Below are 19,054 nucleotides of genomic sequence, written 5' to 3'. Positions count from 1 at the left end.
AGCAAAACTAAATTAGGAAAACGTTATTTATGGAATCAAAGAAAGACAACTCAAAACTAATTTCTGATATTAAAAAGAACTATATTTTGCGATATTATTTATGCAATATGTCCTCCATTTACAAGCTATGTTAGCCTTAACACATTGGTGAACCGATTAGCAGCTATCACCGATAAAGGATGTGTCCACGGCGTACTAGGCTGTCATGATGTCAGCTCCGAGAGAACCTAAATTTAGATCAGAGTTGTGGCAAGTATTGTTTTTTAAGATGCTTCAAACTGAAAAGTCATAAAGGTTGATATCATGCCTGGAGGAGGGCTGCAAGGAGGCAGGCTAAAAGTCAGCCATATTCTTGTTGCAGTATTTTCGATTTTTGTTAGCTGTATGGGGCCTATAATAAACTAAGGCATTCCGGATGGAGATGGCAACAGTATCTGCAGAGACATCGGCGCAGTGTCGTTTGGTTGCGTAATGACACCTCGTAATTAAAAATAACAGGGATAACATAGTAATTACATTCTACTGGGTGCCCACACTGTGTGCCGAGTCAATGAAATATGAAGTCGATTCAAGTAGAAAATTCATCAACTCAAAACGAATCAAACCGAGTTGATACAACACTAAATAGTTAATAGACACTTGCTTAATATTTAATATATTATTAAAGGAATATAAATTGTACCTTGATTTAAATGGAAGTGACTGACTTGAAAAGAGAACGGAAATGAAAGGAGCAAAAATAAAAAGGAAGACTTAATCACCTCAGGAGAAGGTTTTAATATATTTGCCTGTTTCATATCTAAGGTTATCCTTTTCAGATATTTTCTTCAATATTATATATAGATACATAAATATATATATGGTTTGCATATGACCCCATTTTGAAATGAGTTACTGGTACGTAGGTGTTAACTCCTTTGGTCATAGAAAGTTTGGCTCAGATGTGGGATTTATTGTTGAAGAAGAGATTTCAACAACAAAAATTACTGCATAGAATTCACTTAGAACCCCTGTGTCACATTCACTTTATTTCGAAAAATCAAATTAAAAAAAACAACACGATTTCAGGTGGACCGCTCAAATGAAGTATTAAAAGCAATACGGCTCACTTCAATCCGTCTATTCTAAGGGATATCATTGGCAATACGATCCCTATTGAAGTACTCAAAATAGTTAATGAAATGTATAAATTAATGATCATAATTTTCAGTTTTTATGGGATATTACAATTATATAAATATAATATTAGTAAGTTAAGAGTTTGTAAGTAACTAAATCAAAAAATAAAACACTTATACGGTGGATTTTCAGCTGTTAACAGTATTATTTAATTCCTAAGCAGTGAATGTATTCAAATTTACGGGATGAGTTTATATACCCAAGAATAGTAACTTTTGTTTAGAACAGGGGTGTTCAACCCATGGCCGTATTTTGGGGCCGCTTAATATTTAAGTGCGGCTCCCTACTCATTCTCACTTCAAGTAGTATTTTGTAGCAAAATTTGCAGAATTTTATCAAAACGTTTAGAACGCGCAAAATAAATTACAAACATTGAAAAATATTTGATGTTATGTCGTATTTTTCGATACTCTACCTGTAGGGACGCCCGTAGAGGGCTGGAGGGGATATAGATTTCTGAAATAAAGGAATTTTTGAAGAATTACAGCTCTGAGGCAAAATATTTTTTTTTTTGCGAAAACAGAGAAAATAATCTTTTTTTTTGAAAATTTCCTTTCTGAAAGAAACGGTACTTGATCAAATGATACAAAAATAAGAAAAGATTTCCCTAAAATTTGAAATAAATTAATTTATATTTCATATTTTTGTTTTATGAAATTTAATATAAGAGACTCTGTGGCCTGTTAAAATATTTCAAATGACAATGCAACCCATTATATTAAAAGGTTTAGAACATTCATTTAATATATGAGACTTAATTTGTCTCCGATATGCTGTTTCAAATGCATATCAATAGATTAATTTCTAATAGTGTATGATAAACCCCAAAATATAAAGCATAGTGTGACACTCCGTAGCTCTGAGACATAATATAAGTTTTTGACAGTGCCCTCTATGTGAGTAAAACACACCTATATTTTATATAACAAAATATCATCATTCAGAAAGTTGCATTATTTTGCCGCAAGATTACAATTTTTTCTAATTTAATTTATAAATTGAAGTGCCTCCAAAGGAGGTATGAGAATAATTTATTTATTTAAATTGACCATAATGTTTGTCAAATGAACACAAATGTACCTAACGCACCCTCCATTTAAAGAAAAATCATTTGGATTCGCTTATGTATAGGAGTATTTAAATTTGACAACTCTTTATGATTGCCTAATTTTGTTAAATTTTTATAACTTATTTATTCTACAAATTGAAGGTAAATAAGGTATAAGAATACATAAAACTTAAAGATCCAAAATTATATTTGAACTAACAAAAAATCATAAAATGATTAATCCAATGTTTTAACCATTAAATATTTGATTAATTGACTAGAGTTTTTTTTTTTTTCAAATTTTTCATCATTCAAACTGTGGCATCGATACTTTGATAATTGAACACCTGTAGAAAATGTTCTCTCAAGCATAGCTGATGAAAATAGTGAATAAATCAGATGGTAAAAATTTTGGTTGATTATATCTAACGATAATTTTGCCAAATATTCAAATATCTTTGAATAGTATTATTGAATTGATAGAATTCGCAATACAATAATCCAAATACGATAGTATTAAATGTTTAGGGGAATCACTTCCCCTTAACAGTGTCTCATGAGGCCACTTCAAGTGTGCTGTACGATTTTTGAACAACCATACATTATTTGCAATAGCTGATAATAATCAAAATAATTGATTTAATACAAATTGTTGTGCCAAGATATTTTTATTTATCTTTTGTTGTGCCTTGGGCATAAAAAGTTTGGGAACAACTGTCTTAGGGACAAGTTATAAGGAAGTTTCGTGCACCATCATTCAGTTAAGACTCATAATTAGTTTGAGGCTGAACACAGGGTTTTTAAGTTTTTGAGATCTTATGTTAATTTACTACATAAAAATATAAGAAAATCGTATTTCAGTTGGGAAAAACCGTAAACAAAAAAGAAAGATTGATCTCCCAATGTAATCTCCACACTCAAAGGAGCTGTTGGCGTCTCTGAGGGGCTGTTGTCTGAGTCTTCTTAGAGTGGTTGTCAACATGAGAGGTAAACTCATCAACCGAAGACAGCAGAGAGCCACTGATGAAGCATAGAAAAAAAAGATTCTTGCTTATATTGAGACATAACTTTAACCATCCTTTCTTGGTATCTTTAGAATTATTATTTAACTCTCAATTTTTTCGATGTTATCTCATACGATGCAGAAAAATGATTAAGTAATACCAATTTATATAAATAAGCAAAAATTCGAGCGATTTTTTCCCTCTTCTAAAATGGCGAGTGCGCTCTCGCTAGTTATTCAAAACAAGGAGCACACTCCCGCTCAATAATTTGTTGAGCGCCAATTAGTAATACTTTGCTTATGTATGACTGAATTTAACCAAATAGTTTTAAAATTGTTATGGTCTACACATATATTTATTTAGATCAAGTTATATTCAAAGGTATAAACAAATTTTCTTTAACCTTATGTTTATTTAATTTTTATAAAAACTGTGTTTTTTTTTTTTTTACAATTTAATTTATCATTTTACTCAGTATTTATTTAATTTTTATAAAAAATTTAATTTACTTTATTTTGAGCTTTTAAAAAGTATACGCCCCATATTATATCTCCCAACTTTCCATATAGAGAAACAGGAGGGAAATGTTCTAAATCAATTGACAATGTAATATAAGGGGGATCTACATTTTCTTTAGATGTAAATATTCAAATAAATTTTGACTATCCAAACATTTGGATCCAGATCCAAGACCAAAATTAGACAGATATTTGTCTCAATTTTTTTTGCTAGCATTTACCCGAAGTTTGGGTCTAAACAAAATATGATCCTGCCTTGAGTGACATTTTTACTGACGCCAAAAAAATGAATAATCTAAATGTATTAGTAAGATATGGGCTGAAAAGTTCCGGGCGGAACAAAGAAATGTACGTTTTTTCGTTTCAAATATTTTATTTTATTTTTTTAAATCATTATCATTTATTTTGTTAATCGCTTTATTGGAGCGGAGACATTATAATACTTTTAAAGGCATTGTTTAACATAAACAGTATTTTTTGTCCACATCAAGAAGTAGGTTAAAATTAGAGCACGAAATATTTTTTTACCCATTTTTTATGTACATAGCAAAAGTAGGGCCCCCACACTTAGCACAATAAATCAAAAACTAAAAAAAAAATTGTCATGCCATTTTGACTGTTGTATTTTGAAGGTAAGTACTAACTGTAAACGAGGTGATTTTACATAAAAAATAGCGCCATCTATATGTGAAGCCAGGGACTCTTTAGCCCATGTGTTATTAGAGCCTAATTCTTAGTTACTATTATAATTAATATTATAAACATTGGAATAATTACGCGATATAATACTTTATATAGATGTTGCATCAAGATTTAATCTACATAAATAGATATGCTACGTTTGTTGTTCACAATTTATCTTATAGAACTTTTCCAAGATACAAAAAATCCTTCTCAAGACACGTTCTCTCTCTTTTGGTTGTTACACTATTGTGTGGAGCTTAACAGAAGCAAATTATAAATAAACCTATTATGTTCAGAACACTAATTAGGGGAAAAGAAGAAGAAACATCGACAGGTGACAACAAAATACAGAGTACATTTTTGTGTTTGTGAGGTAAAGTTGTGAAACGATATTCAAAGTTTCATAAAAGTATATAAAAAAACTGAAGATGAATAAGTTCTTTGATTAAATCAATCCTAGAGATTAGGGCTTCATTTTCTCAGGGTTTCCTTATAATATACAATATAATTCATAAACTAATAATTTTTTTAAATATTACATATACAGGCTGTGCAACCCATCGTTTCCTCCAAATCATTTCTTTTATTTTTTTAGCAATTTTCTCTCTAGCTAGTTATAGAATTGAAAATATAAAACCTGATTCTGAAAGCCTGATGGATTCTAATTTATTTTATTCAATAAAATCCCATTCAGCATCAATTACAGCCTCTATACGATGCCGAAGGTGCAAAGAGGCCTTCATCACTTGTTCTCTTGGCAAATCCTGGAATTATCTCTTGATTCCACGGATAAGTTCGTCTTTGGTGATGCAGGGAGTTCGGTTGGTTTATTGTTCGATAGTTCTCCACACAAAAAAAAATCAATAAGATTCAGATTATCAAGTGCTACAACAAATACTCCCCCACTGCGGTCATGGTTCAGTCCTGCAAATCCTCTAGGCCTAGTATCAAACGAATGATTGGCTAAGATGGCGGACGTATTGAATGATGTTTTATTTTGTATTATTAGAACATGTACTACAACTTTTTTTCAAACCTGCCTGCTTCTCTTATTGATCAAATGAAGTTAAAGGTGGTCCAGGTTTACATGAACGACCCTGTATAGTATCAGGGTTATCTTGATTTAAGGAACTGCATGTTCTATTTGATAAAACAGGGCCATATATTTGAAGATATCATTGTCTTTTTATCTATCAAAAATCTAATAAATTTTCATTGAATGATCCATTAATTTGGTAAAGGGTTTTTACAAAGTAAGGAAGACTAGAGACAGCAGCAAATTGTCATTTTCTCAAGCATAAAAAATGTTTATCCACAATATTACAGTTCTACATTATAATGCAAATTATTGAGTAAAAAATTCAATATTGTTTTTAAACATTTCTACGAGTTATTGGAAAAAAACTGATATTAATGGGCAAAATAGTTTTTTTGAAGTAACAAAATTTTTGTAATAATGCGGATTGTTTTTCATTGTTTTCCCATAACTTATACAATTTAAACTCTTTTTTCTTTGGCTATCAGTTGTTGTTAAAACTCATTCATTGATGGAAAATTTGAGATATTCTAGTAAAAAGGAGACAGTTAAAAAATTATATATTGGGTTGCTCCCAAATAATTGAGACTGCCCCAATAGGAGCAGAAATTACATTCAATAGTTTAAAAAAAGAAGAACTCTATCATGTAACATAGTCTCCTCAGGATCGGATAACGTCGTGGTAATGGTTATCCAACTCCCATAACTGCATACAGAGATCCTCTTGGTTCACTAGCTTCTTCACCCGATGAACACCGCTTGTGAGATATTCATGACTATCAAAAGCGTAATCTCGGAGTAGATGTTTCAGCTTATAGAAGAGAAATCCGGACTGTAGGACTCTGTTTGATCGTTTCCACCTTTCTCCGTGTTAATAACTCACTCATTATTGTTGGCCTGAGAGAGAAAATGGTGTATCTACACGCTCATGAGGGTTTTGAAGCGGAGATCATCAGTAAAGATTCTATAAAGACCTGTTGTTGATAAGGAAATCTCTGGTGAGACCTTTCGAACGCTCAATCGGGATTTGTTCTTTACTAGGTCCTTGACTTGGGTGATATAGTTGGGTGTCCTTGTATTCCAGGGACGTCCTGATGAGATACCTTTGTTTAGCTTAAAATCACCATCTCGGATCTCAACAGCCTACCAAAAGATGGTTGTACTACTAGGACAGACATAAGGATAAACGATACTGAGGTCGCTGTGGATCTCAGACACTGTTTTGCCCAGTGTATCAAAAAGTATACGCAAAAATTATGAGTCTCCATGTTCAGCAATGTATGACGAAACATGTGGGATTGTGGTATGTAGACATTAGCTATTTAGTGTCTGAATAACTATGGAATGTTTTATATCATAAGATTTCTGAGAATATGGATCCTGGTGGAATTTTTCACCTAATTCTTCTCCTTTCCCTTCAAACGGAAAATAATTTTTGGAACATGCTAATATCAAGTGTGACAACCGTATCCCGTAACAGAAACAGTTGCAATATTTGACAAGTTGTATTCAAATCCAATTTGTGGAAAAAACGATTGCCTTTTACACTTTTTTCAATAGATTCAAACAATAGCAAACATATGATGGAATGTTGTGTCGAATTTGCCGCCTTTTAATCAAACCTGCCCTTAGTAATTGAGCTAAAAACTAAAAGGTTTGTAAATTTTCTTAGCATCTCACATATCCATTGTTTTTCTGAATGAATTATTTTGATACTATTAACTAACTAATATATTTTTGACATCATGAGAACTTCCAGAGCCACTGTCCCTGGAGGGGATTTTTTTTGGGTTAGTCATGCAATGAGTCAAACCTAATTATAAATTTAAATTTGGAGCTCTGTTGAAAAATTGAAATATATTAGTTTATTATAAAAAGATTTATATGTAAATTAATCAAAATATTCTTTAAAAAAAAAGTAATTTGATTAAACATTGAAAAGGTTTTGCAAAAGAGCAAAAAAAAAAGAAGCTTAATCTTGTTCAAAAAAACGTTATTTGATCAAAAATGAACCAAACTATATATTAAGAAAGGCTTTTCCCTCAATTTGGTAAAAAAATTAGAGGGCATATTTTATTTTAAAAAAAGGGCTATCTCATATTAGCAGTGGGAAAAATGGCATATCAGCTGAAATATTCGAGAAAAAATATTGTTTATTGATTCGGTCCAGTCCAATCTTAAGACAGGTCCTATTGATCCTTAGGACTGTTGATCATTGGGACCAGTCTTTGGAATATTTCATAAAAATATCGATGGTATATTAAGCAAAATAAGATATATGAAATATCTATTAAGATTATTGCTTATATCCTGCAAAAAATTATATTTTTTGCAATAATAAAACAATATAATACGAACACATTATATTATTACTTAATTATATAATTAATTCTAACATATAACGGAATAATTTAAAAAAAAAAGATAGGAAAAAATACTCTCATTGACTTCACAAGGGATCGGGTTTACTTTCTTTAAGCACCGACAAGTGGAACCCGATTGGACTGCAGTTCTTGGTCCTAAATAAAGATCGACACAACACACTACCCCTAGCGAATGCATTTGTAACTTCAATATCCTGTATTCACAAATGGAGAAATATAAAGTATAACTGTTTATCCACTGAAGTGACAACCAAACCATAAAAAAAAAAAAAAGTTAACATTTTCTTTTTGGAAAGAGATGTTTAGTATTATGGGAGATTCCCAGAAAGCATTTGTTGTTCTCAACCATCATTTAAAAAGGTTGTACAAATTGAAAATTCCTTCCCTTTTTTCATTTATAGTGTAATCTCATGATAAAAAACCGTTTGCAAATTCCCCGCCAAATCGTTTAAAAGTTTCATAAATTTAATGATATATCTCAAATATGTATAATTTTTACTATAGCACAGATATTATCGATTGAAAATAGGTCCCAAAATTCAACATCAATAAATTGCTCAATTTTCTTATATGTATATATATATTTAGTGTTTTGTGAGTCCTTATTGATTCGGTTCTATCCTGTCTACTCATAAAACCGGTCCTATCAGTCTTTGGAACTGGTCTTTAAGACCATTAGTCCTTCGGACTATCAGTACTCTAGAACTGATTAAAAAAGAAGAAATAAAGTTGAGGGACGTCGTCAAGGATCGAACTTTACAAGTTTGAGGACTGATAAGCAGGACTGAACTTTATGGGAGTGAAAATGAACTGGACGGGGCTGCAGTTTTCATCCCTAAATAAGGACCAACACAACACTACATATGTTGCCCTAGTGAAATTACCTGAATTTCGAGTCGTTTTGTGAGATGTTGTAAAAGGATCCAGGAGTACTGTGATTCTCCTTGTGCCAGGTAATGGTAGGGGATGGAACTCCATTAACTAGACAATCCAATCGAAACGACTCTCCTGACATGATGTTTTCATCTGATGGAGAAACTCGCCAACTCAGAGGCACTGTAATATAAAATATGATTGATTAGATAGGTCTTCTTGATAATTGAATAGTTGGAGACATAGGGGATAAGGGAATAAATATAAACTAATCAATGGGTTAGAAACCTATACATGTAAGTATTTATTGCCTCATAAATGTCGTCTTTAAATTGCAACGGGCTATGAACAAACCTTAAAAACAATTTTCCTGGTAGGTTGTGCCACTTCACAAGGCAAATATATAAACAAATATGAAAATACAAAAAAAAAAAAAAAAAAAAAAGTATCAGCAAAGTGGGATCTTCCCCTCACTCCTTTGTTTAATAAATTTAATTATGCATCTTTAAAATCTACTGTTGCATATCTCATTAATAAAAAAATTTATAAGGAGCTTATATCTTCCTCAATCATGGGAGAGAAGGATTATGCACTCTTTGAATGCTATCAATGATGGCCGGAAGTTCACCTCCCAATTTCAGATATCAACTATTTTGATTAGATTTTCACCACCGAGTGGACCATTAAAATCTGAGTACTTACTATTTCAATAATTAATTCATCGGGCGATATGTTAAAGCATAAACCTTTAATTGGAAAACAAAACAAACTTGAGATCTCTAGCTTATGTAGAAGTTGAGAAAATGGCACTTGAACGTGATCGACGGAGTCCAAGCAGTTGAACATCTCTAGAACCACTGTCCACGCCGTCGACAAGTCCAAAACGTTGGAGAGGAAGAAGGGGTCTGTCAAAGAGGCCAAACTGAAATTGGAGGTTTTAAAGAAAACAACCCGATCCAATCCCCTCAAGTCGATGAGGACCTATGTAAAAGATATGGGGGTTCACACCAGACTACCCAGAGATCTGTAATAAAGTGGGTGGAAAGCGCCTTGTGGGGGTAGAGAGGCCACTTTTGACACGAGCTGAAAGAACCCCATCTTCTACGTTGCAAGACTCTTTTTAATACATTGCACCCCTCCCCCTACATGCCTGATCCCAAACCCCTCGACTACACCTTTTGGGTACATGTCAAGGCCTGCAGTGTCCGTTATCTAAACACCAAGGCCCTCAAAATAATTGTCAGCCAGCTCTGGGAAGCCAAAAAGATGGCTACATCCGCAATGGTTGCCAGATCCTCCGTTGTCTGGAAGGCATCATAGCCACTAAGGGCGCTAGATTAATAATTCAGAGAGTTGAAACATACATCTATTTATCGTATTAGTTTTGTTTAAATTGTATTGTTAATTAATAAATTATATCTTGTTAAAGCTTCAAATTCAAAGTGTTCCGATTTTAATGCACCACTCGGTGTATTGTAAAGACTCTGAATGAATATATAACGATATCACACACACTGTCCAGTTTTGAAAATTATTAAAAGATTTTATATTACTCAATTCCAATTAGTTTGTTTTTATTTTGAGACAAGATATTGGGAAGCGTTTGTGCTATTTGGTATTTCGTCAAACAGGAAGCAGAATTCACATGAGGAAAAACTAATTGGTGGGTCTATCAGTAACAGTTAAGCGCTGTTTTTGCTCCAAGGCTCACAAAAGATAGCGTGATGACGGAATAAATCTAAGGACTATTTTGATATCAGCTGGATACACCGCTTTGAGGTTGAGGAGTTTCCAATCGCAAGACTCATCGTGAAATTATTCAGGCAAATTAATTAAATATTCACTTCAGTACTAAAGTAATCTTAGGCTGATTATTTGGCGATATCAGAAGCATAAGAAAAAAATACTGTTTGAGTTGTCTTTTTTTAAAATTTTTTTATTTGAGTTGTTTTGCTGTTTATTTTTGGTTAAGTAAAAAAACTAAAATAAAGTTTTAAGAATAATTTATTATATATGTGTGAATATGGCCTGCTTTATATTTATTAGTTAGAAATAGCTTGAGGTTTTTTTGGTTTTCCGGTCTTTAGAAGGAAATACATTCTTAACTGCAATGTTAAATTATGTTTTTATATACACTCAAATTTCCTTCTCTAGGAATGACCGGGGCGCGAGCCTACACACATTCAGTTCCAAAGAATAATTATTCCCGAGTGTGTTGTTGTCCATGCGCTACGTTGATTCCAGTGAGGCACATTATTTAGGAACTGTATTTAAGATAACTTGATAAGTAATTTATCTTTTTAATGGTAGAAAGTTTTTATCAATTATTACTACTTTTAATTTTCATTTATATAGTTATTTGACTAGGAAATAGAGTTCTAAATTGAAAACATACTCTAAACACGTGATTTTAAAAAAGACTTTAAATGCCAAATCTGGCTATGCAGTTGTAAGTTACAAAGGTCATTTTCGTGTTTTATCACTTAATTAATAATAATATGTCTGGATTTTAGCCGGCGGGCAAAAATGCTATTGCTTAGTGGTATTTCTATAGCAATACACAGATTTTCCGGACGATCTCTTTTTTAATATGCAAAAAAGTTGTTCAAACAAAAAAACCACCCGTCCTAATGTGTATATATACTCTGCTAACATATTGAATATTTTAATATCAATAAAAATATCGATTAATTATTTTCTTAATATCTTGAAAATAAAGGGGGAAATGATAAAGTTATATATTTTATGTATCCAAGACCTTCAATAGTTATTAATATATAAATTAATAACTTTTTCATTCATAAAGATACCTATTAGGTTTCCTTACTTTCCAGAAAACTGTCTTTCCGAGGGATCCCGCAAAACTATTTTTTAAAATACAGGGGTACAAAGAAATATCAGGATCCCGTTTGAAAAAAATAAATACTTTTAAATTAAAGTATTTCATTTTTTTCAACGATAATTACAATGATATTCGTTTCATACTATAATATACAGGTTTGATCTCATCTAGGGGTACACATTTTATTATTTTCAATCCGGAATAACATTGGTGCAAAATCCGGAAGGAGGATGACAAGAGATCTTTTCTCTGAACAGACCAAGCTGAAACGGCTGGAAAGAGCAAACAAGAAAATTAATACAAAGTTTTACTCTTTTCTGATGAATTTTTGCCCCCGATGATTCCACTTTGAATAAGCCGCTACATCACAACTAAACATCCAGACAACTTCTCAACTTAACCCTTTACCGCTTGGATGACTTCAAAGTCTCTTTTTAAATAAACACGTGTATAGCATTAATTTAAGTCTTTCCAAGCATTGGAAACACATAAATAATCCATGTAAACAAGTGGATCTCACAGTCTTGTGAACATACTTTTCTAATTAAAAAGATATTTTTGGAGTTTTTCATTTATTTTTTATTCAGACGGTCAAGGCATGTCTTCAGAACAAATGAACCATGATCTTGGGTGTTGTGGAGTGTGCCGGCCCATTTTTGTGAAGAGGAAGGAACAGCTCAACGTAGATACTTATAGCGAACTTTTGGATAGCTACCTTGGGACGCATAAAAGTTTGGGGATAACCTTCTTTCCGCTAAGATACAGACCTTCCTGAGAGACAACTTTCCGGAATTTTTGTACCTCAACATGTGGCCCACCTCCTCTTCAGACGTGAACCTCTTGGACTAATCTATCTAGGGGCGTCTGGAAGAGAGGATCTGTGCTACTCCTCAAGTAAGTGTCCAGTCGCTAGAGGCTTCCATCAAGAAGGAGTTGAATCTGATCGAGTGAGAGAGTTCGGTTGGTTTGTCGATTGATCACTACCTACACAAAAAGATCCATTGGATTCAGAACTGTTGAGTTTGGAGGGCAAAAGTCCAGCAAGATGAATTCGTCAAAATTGTCTTGGAGCTATTTGATACTTTTTTTTTTACTGAGGTATGGCAGGGAGCCAAGTTCTTTAGAGGCCTTAAATTGCAAATTATATGCATAATTTGTGCATGGAAAATTGCTCTGAAGAAAATTGTCAGGTGAAAATTGCTATGGAGAAAATCCCACGTTTGCAAAATTGCCATTGGGAAAATTTCCCGTCGTTATCTAACAAAATCACAATACCTCGACCCGAAACTTACTTTATGCAATGTCAGGGCTACTAAGCAGGTTAACAACAGCCGCCCCAGCTTCACGAAACTGTTACGTATTGTCTTTTATATACTTTTAGATCATGACGTAGGGATTTGTTTTAAATAGATAGTAATGTACCTTTTGTTTTACGAGTTGATATATTTTAATAGTTATATCTATGTACATCCTTTTAAGCGTAATCCATTATAAAATATATGTTTTAGTGTATGATTGTACCCCCAATCCAAAGGTCTTCTTATTGGCTTTACTCCGGTCCGTTACTTCCGTCTGTTGGTGGTGTTCGTAGAACATTACAGAAACATACGGCTCCCCCCCTCCCAAATATATGTTTCAAATAAGTCTTGGTCTATGGATTAATTGAGCCTACGGCAAAGATACAAAAAGCAGGTTAAAAACTACAGGATGCTTCTTGACGTAGTATGTAGGTCTTCATCGAATACTTCATAAATCCCCAGCCCTTAGGTTGATTGAGGCTACGCCAAGGGCACCAAGAAGGATAAAATTCACCCTGGCACTTCATAAAGTATATATGTACCTCCGAATACTGCTAAATAAATTTCGGGTCAACGAATAACCTTTCCAATAACACCCTTCAACCTTTGGGGGTGTTTCTCTACCAAGGGGAAAACGACGAACCAATGCATCTTGGAAATCTTTGCTATCGAGTCCAAGTTGAGTTTCGATCTTAGCTTTCTTGATCAAGTTAAGCTCGTGTCTTTGATTGAATGATCAATTCGAATTGCAAGTCTTCAAAATAGGGGCTTGAGTACCAAGTCTCGAGTCCAATAGTACCTACTTCTATAAATACAAAAGTATTTAGTTTATGCAGTCTTTAAAAAAAACTTGGAAAAGTGAAGGTCCAAGTGAAGAAAACTTTACTTACTCATATATAGATATATCAAATAGAAAAGTTAGCAAAAAAAACAAAAAAAAAAAAAAACATTTTCAACATTTAAAACGAAATAAACTACAAAAACTTTTCGCTGTATAAGTGTATATGTTGTCTGTGTTCCCCCCCCCCAACTTTTTCGATAGCCATTCAAAAACATACAACTACTACTAATAATAATCAAAAAATGAGGCTCTCTCTTCCTTTCTCTCTCTTTTCAACAAGTCAATAGAGAGGATGATGTAGAATATAAATTTATTTATAAGTGTGTTTGTGTTCAACTTGTATCTAGGGTTTTCTATACTTTATTGCATGTTTACATTATTTCCTCTCATGTACAATACCAGGGCTTCATTGACGTCTGAACACAAACTTATTCAATAATTAAGGGAAGTTAAGGGAATAAAATTAATTCATATTTCGATTTATCAAAGCATGAAAAAGGTTAGAAAAAAACTTGAGCTCTCTAGCTTAGGTACCTGTCGAGAAAATTACATTTGAACGTGACCAACGAATTTCCATTCCATACGTTGGAGAGGAAGAAGGGCTCTGTTAAAAAGGCAAGATTGGATCTGAAGGAGTTAAAAAAAACAGTCCAGAACAAACTCCTCAAGTCCATCAGGATCGGCAGCAGGTGCCAGGCCTTTTGCCGCCTCCTGGAAGCCATCATTGCGGCTTAGGGCGACTACATTAATAATTAAGAGAGCTCAGACAAACATTACTTAAAGTATTCATTTTCTTGAAATTCTATTGTTAATTAATAAATTAAATCTTGTTAAAGTTTAAAAGTGTTCAAATTTTAATTCACCAATTGATGCAGGGTGTGTAGGAAAAAGTGACAGACATCTTTGATCTTCATGGGTTGGCATTACTTGATATAAAATAACTTATTTAAGCAGAATTGAACAAGAGGGATTTTGAGCTAAGTAAATATTTCGCAACCGTTTTTTTTAATGCTCTAAAGACTTTCATTGATAACAATATGCAATAAAATTTTCGTCTGTCGGAAAAACCAGATTAATTATTGTTATTGAATCCATAGTAAACGAAAATAAACCATAATTTTTTTTTAAATTGCAGTAGGTTGGCCTTGAAAGCTTTTTAAAGAAAATCCGTTGTCACAGCATAATTTCGATGCATGAAGATGAAAATAAAAGTTCATAACAATTGAGGAAAAATATTCTAGGATTCAAATAATAAAATATTTAATAAATTATATTCCCAAAAAATATGTTTAAGCATACAAAAATCCAATAAAATTAATTATCATTTAAGGAAACTAATTTTCTCTCCATAGTTTTTTCAATTACCTTGTATTATAGCTAAAAATAAAGGGTAAACCCTTACATTTTGAAAAGATTTCCTGTCAAAAAAAGATAGATTTTGATGGATTTTTTTTTAGTTTAACTTTTAATTTTCTGATAGAATATTGACTAAAAAAAATGTAAGTCGATTATTTGACTAATTATAAGTAATTAATGTTTTAGACGAATGAAGATTAACATTAATTTAAAAATGTGTTTAATATCAATATATTTTATGAGTATTTATTGATTAAATGTAAGTTTTCTAATTGACTTATTTTCATTTAATTTATGAACATTTCCTGACTCTTAAATATTATTTACTTATTGTAATTAGTCAAATAATCGACTTAAAAATATTATATATCCAAAACATTTCTTGAAACCTGACATTGCTGATTTATTTATGGATTATAATAAATGTTGTCGATACTCGTCTGAATCAAATCACATGGACTTATACATTTTGACACATTTTGAAAAAAGACTAAACTCAAAATCCCAATCCTTTGCTACTTCTCTAATGACTTCTGTTGATATGCATGGGCTGTACATGGAACATCTCCATAATGTCCGCCAGGCATTTAAGAGTCGTTTGGAGCATGCAATTTCAAAAGGAGGCCACCATTTTGAGTTAAACTGAATTTACTTAAAAATCAAATTAAAGGCCAAATATGTCAGAGATGGATTATAAATTTTATTATGCATGAGATATGATTTATGATGAATCACTTTTTACACACCCTGTTTCTTTTTACAGGGTGCAGGATTTAAAAATCCAGATAAAGTAGAGAAATCAATATTGTGGCAACCCTGAAATATATGTTTATGAAAGTATGCTCGTTAGATTCAGCCCACAATGTTGTATAAGATAAAATATAATATTCTTAAGATGGCCATCGAATACCAATGCCATGCAGCCATTATTGTGTGCATCCACAAGGAGATTATTGAGTTTACGAAGGTCTCGAAATCAACGGATTAAAGGAGTCTGATTGGTCGGGAACACCAGTTAGGAAGACTAATGATCATTCTGTGAGCAAAAAGAAAAAAAAGAAGCCTCCCCCCACACTTCCAGAACGCCCTTCTAAACATGATGGACGAATACCGTAATATCTCCATTAGGAACCTGGCTGTCAGGATGAGCTTGGATCCACACACCATCAGGACCACCATTCACTATGAACTGAGGTGCAAGAGCTACGTCATGTCGGAGGCTATAAGGGTCAAGAGCGTAGAGCAAAGTTCTAAGCTCCTAATCTCTCTTAAATATGGAACAGCTGGTATGATTAAGTTCTTCTCCGACGAGAAGATATATTGTACGGGTGGTAAGGTAAACAGGAGGAATACAGAGGTAGTTTGCCCGCCAACTTAATCCAAGGACAAAGTTTCAAGCCTCAATCCATGTCCTCCTCCATTGTCCCAGCCTGGGTGATCTCATGAATCTGTACTTCTTTGCGAAGGGGTAAAATATCATGAAATACATTTGCACCCCCTAAATTGGCTTGGTGGCAACTGAAAGGCCATATGTTTTATAATAAAATGACGTTACGTCACACACAACCCATCTTGTTCATAATGGTGTTCACACAATTTGGACACATTTTGGGCAAAAAAAGGTGGCCTCTGAGCTGCCCAAATCTTACCCCCCTTGGAAACAGAGTCTAAAAAACGTGCACATAACATTGTTGAAACCTTGGGGTCCTCCATTCTCAAGGCAGTGGCCAGAATGGAGAAGGAGGTCTTCGTCAAGACTAGTTCCAGGTTGAGGGGCAGTTTGGAGGCTGTGGTTGAAGCTGAAGGGCGTTCGTTTGAGTGATTGACTTCACTATGGAGCTCTACATATAAAAGCAAGAGATTTGTGAATAGGTGAATATATTTTGAGAAATAAATTGATATATAGATTATCCTTAAATTTCCCGGATTTAAAATCCCCAGCCTGTATATATAGGCCTCTTTCACAAATAAATAAATTAAAGAGCTTGCTTATGTTTGCCTATTGTATCATGTGTCTACATATATTTAGTAAATACATGCATATAACTTGGCGTGACCTCATTTAACCAAGTACATAGTATATACATAAAATGTTCTATATAAATTTCCTTTTTAAGAAAGGGGGGGGGGAGGGAAAGAACATGAAATAAATTATGAAAAAAAAGCCTCTACAAAAAGTCAGTCCTGATTCCACAACTGGGATAGACATAAATGTCTGCATCCAAATTTTAATCATGGAGGATTAAGAGATACATGTGTACATTGTACATAAGTAGGGTTGTAAATTCTAAGCACTCTGAGCAGGTAAAAACAAGAAAAACGGAAAAATAGCTTTGTTCAAACCATAAAATTAACACAATTGAAATTGTACGATTTAGATGGTTCCAAACGGTTTATTTGCTAGTCAATAGTTCCTGGACAGTGGAATAAGTGCTCATTTGCCGGTCAAACTCGTCGATTTCCAATATCTTATCGACATTTTCGGCGTGCATATTACCGTTGAATATTATCATTGGAACCACTGCTTTTCTATTGTCTTCGATACTGTATTGCAAGCATCCACAATTTTTTTTTGTGTGTGTGTGTGGGGGGGGGGCTTAAAAAAAGATAAAAAAATAATTTTTTTTTGGGAAAATTTAATTTAATTTGTATGTTAATTCGTGAAAGTTAAGCTTTATCAAATAAATTATGGTTGATTTCTTTCATTATTAATTTGAACCAGGTCATAACCAATGAGTTATAAACTCATTTTCTTATATGGAGTATTCTAAAAGGATTTCCCCTTTATTTGAAGGCGTCATTAGGGAAAACATTAAGACGACTATCCCATGATTCTTAATATGTGTTCGAGGAAACATTATAGCTTACTTTTTTTTCTCTCTATTAAAGAAAGAAAACAAAAATAAAGAAACTGTTGAATCGTTGATAGACGCACACATAGTAGATGAGGGCAATAGGATATCGTGACTTTACAACAATTAATGTTATATGAGGCTCGTGTTGTTATATTTATAAGACAATACACTACCTTAACGAATAAAGAACAAAATATTTGCAGCTAACTTATAATACAATATATGCTTTTATTACGAGTAAATTCCGTAAAGAGGACAAAGTGCTATGAATCTAAAACACTAACTCAAAGGTTCCTTCTAGAAATATACTTTCTAAGCACATTGGGTATGTTTAAAACTGAAAGAAACCCCCAAAAAAAACCAGAAAAACAGGGTGGACAATTGTAAGAAGTTTTCTGAAGGTAACGGTAATTATGTTTTGTTTTATTAGCTATTACTTGATTTGAAGAAATACAAATCCCACATGGAGATAGGGAGGAATGATTCTTATATCGATCCTTAATTCCACTCCGAATTAAACAACTATTAACACTTATAACTACTGCTATTGGTTATATTCAGAACTCCGGAGCCAGTACACGACACATGGGTTATAAAGTCCAGAATTTAATACACAGAGGTTGCTATCTTTTTGTTAATCAACTTATTTTCAGTGTGTACCAACCTTCAAAAGACAGCTGTCAAAATTTTATGACAATCTGTTCTTTAGATTCTGAGTTATTGTGCTAAGTGGGGGATGCTACGTTTGCTATTTAAATACCGTTCAAGTTAAGCAATGACTTGAAAAGTGTTATTGGAGCTCTTCTCTATAAAGTGACGAGAAAAAAATAAAAGTAGAAAATGGTTTTAAACGAGAAAAGAAAAACGTGTTTATTTTGTTAATCCCAGACTTTTTCCGTCCATGTGTTTAAAAGTCCGACTCCAACAGAACATTTCATTAAAATACATTTAATAGCCTATATAAGTACTATTGAGTCCTTTGAGAGTAGAGATTACAAATATATTTTTAATTTATAGAAATAAATAGTTATTAGTTATATTTTGTAAATAAGTGTGCCTGGTATAAAGGAAATATTTGGAACATAAAATATGTAATGAAGCGGAGGAAATAGATGAAAAGTTATATGACTTATATC

At 32.9% G+C, this 19,054-nt stretch overlaps 1 protein-coding gene across 1 annotated transcript in view; it reads right to left on the bottom strand.

Moving 5' to 3' along the window:
- The window catches only part of LOC121116628 (cell adhesion molecule Dscam1), a 209,078-nt gene that overhangs the window by 51,944 nt on the left and 138,080 nt on the right, over nucleotides 1-19,054 (bottom strand). Inside the window, exon 13 of the mRNA XM_040710890.2 lies at nucleotides 8,738-8,909. Within this exon, the coding sequence (XP_040566824.2) occupies nucleotides 8,738-8,909 (172 nt within the window). The remainder of the gene's footprint in view (nucleotides 1-8,737; nucleotides 8,910-19,054) is intronic.

This window comes from Lepeophtheirus salmonis, chromosome 4 (genome assembly GCF_016086655.4).
Source record: "Lepeophtheirus salmonis chromosome 4, UVic_Lsal_1.4, whole genome shotgun sequence".
Lineage (NCBI taxonomy): Eukaryota > Metazoa > Arthropoda > Copepoda > Siphonostomatoida > Caligidae > Lepeophtheirus > Lepeophtheirus salmonis.
The sequence above is the reverse complement of the archived record's forward strand: the minus strand, read 5'-3'. Positions and strand labels throughout refer to the sequence as shown.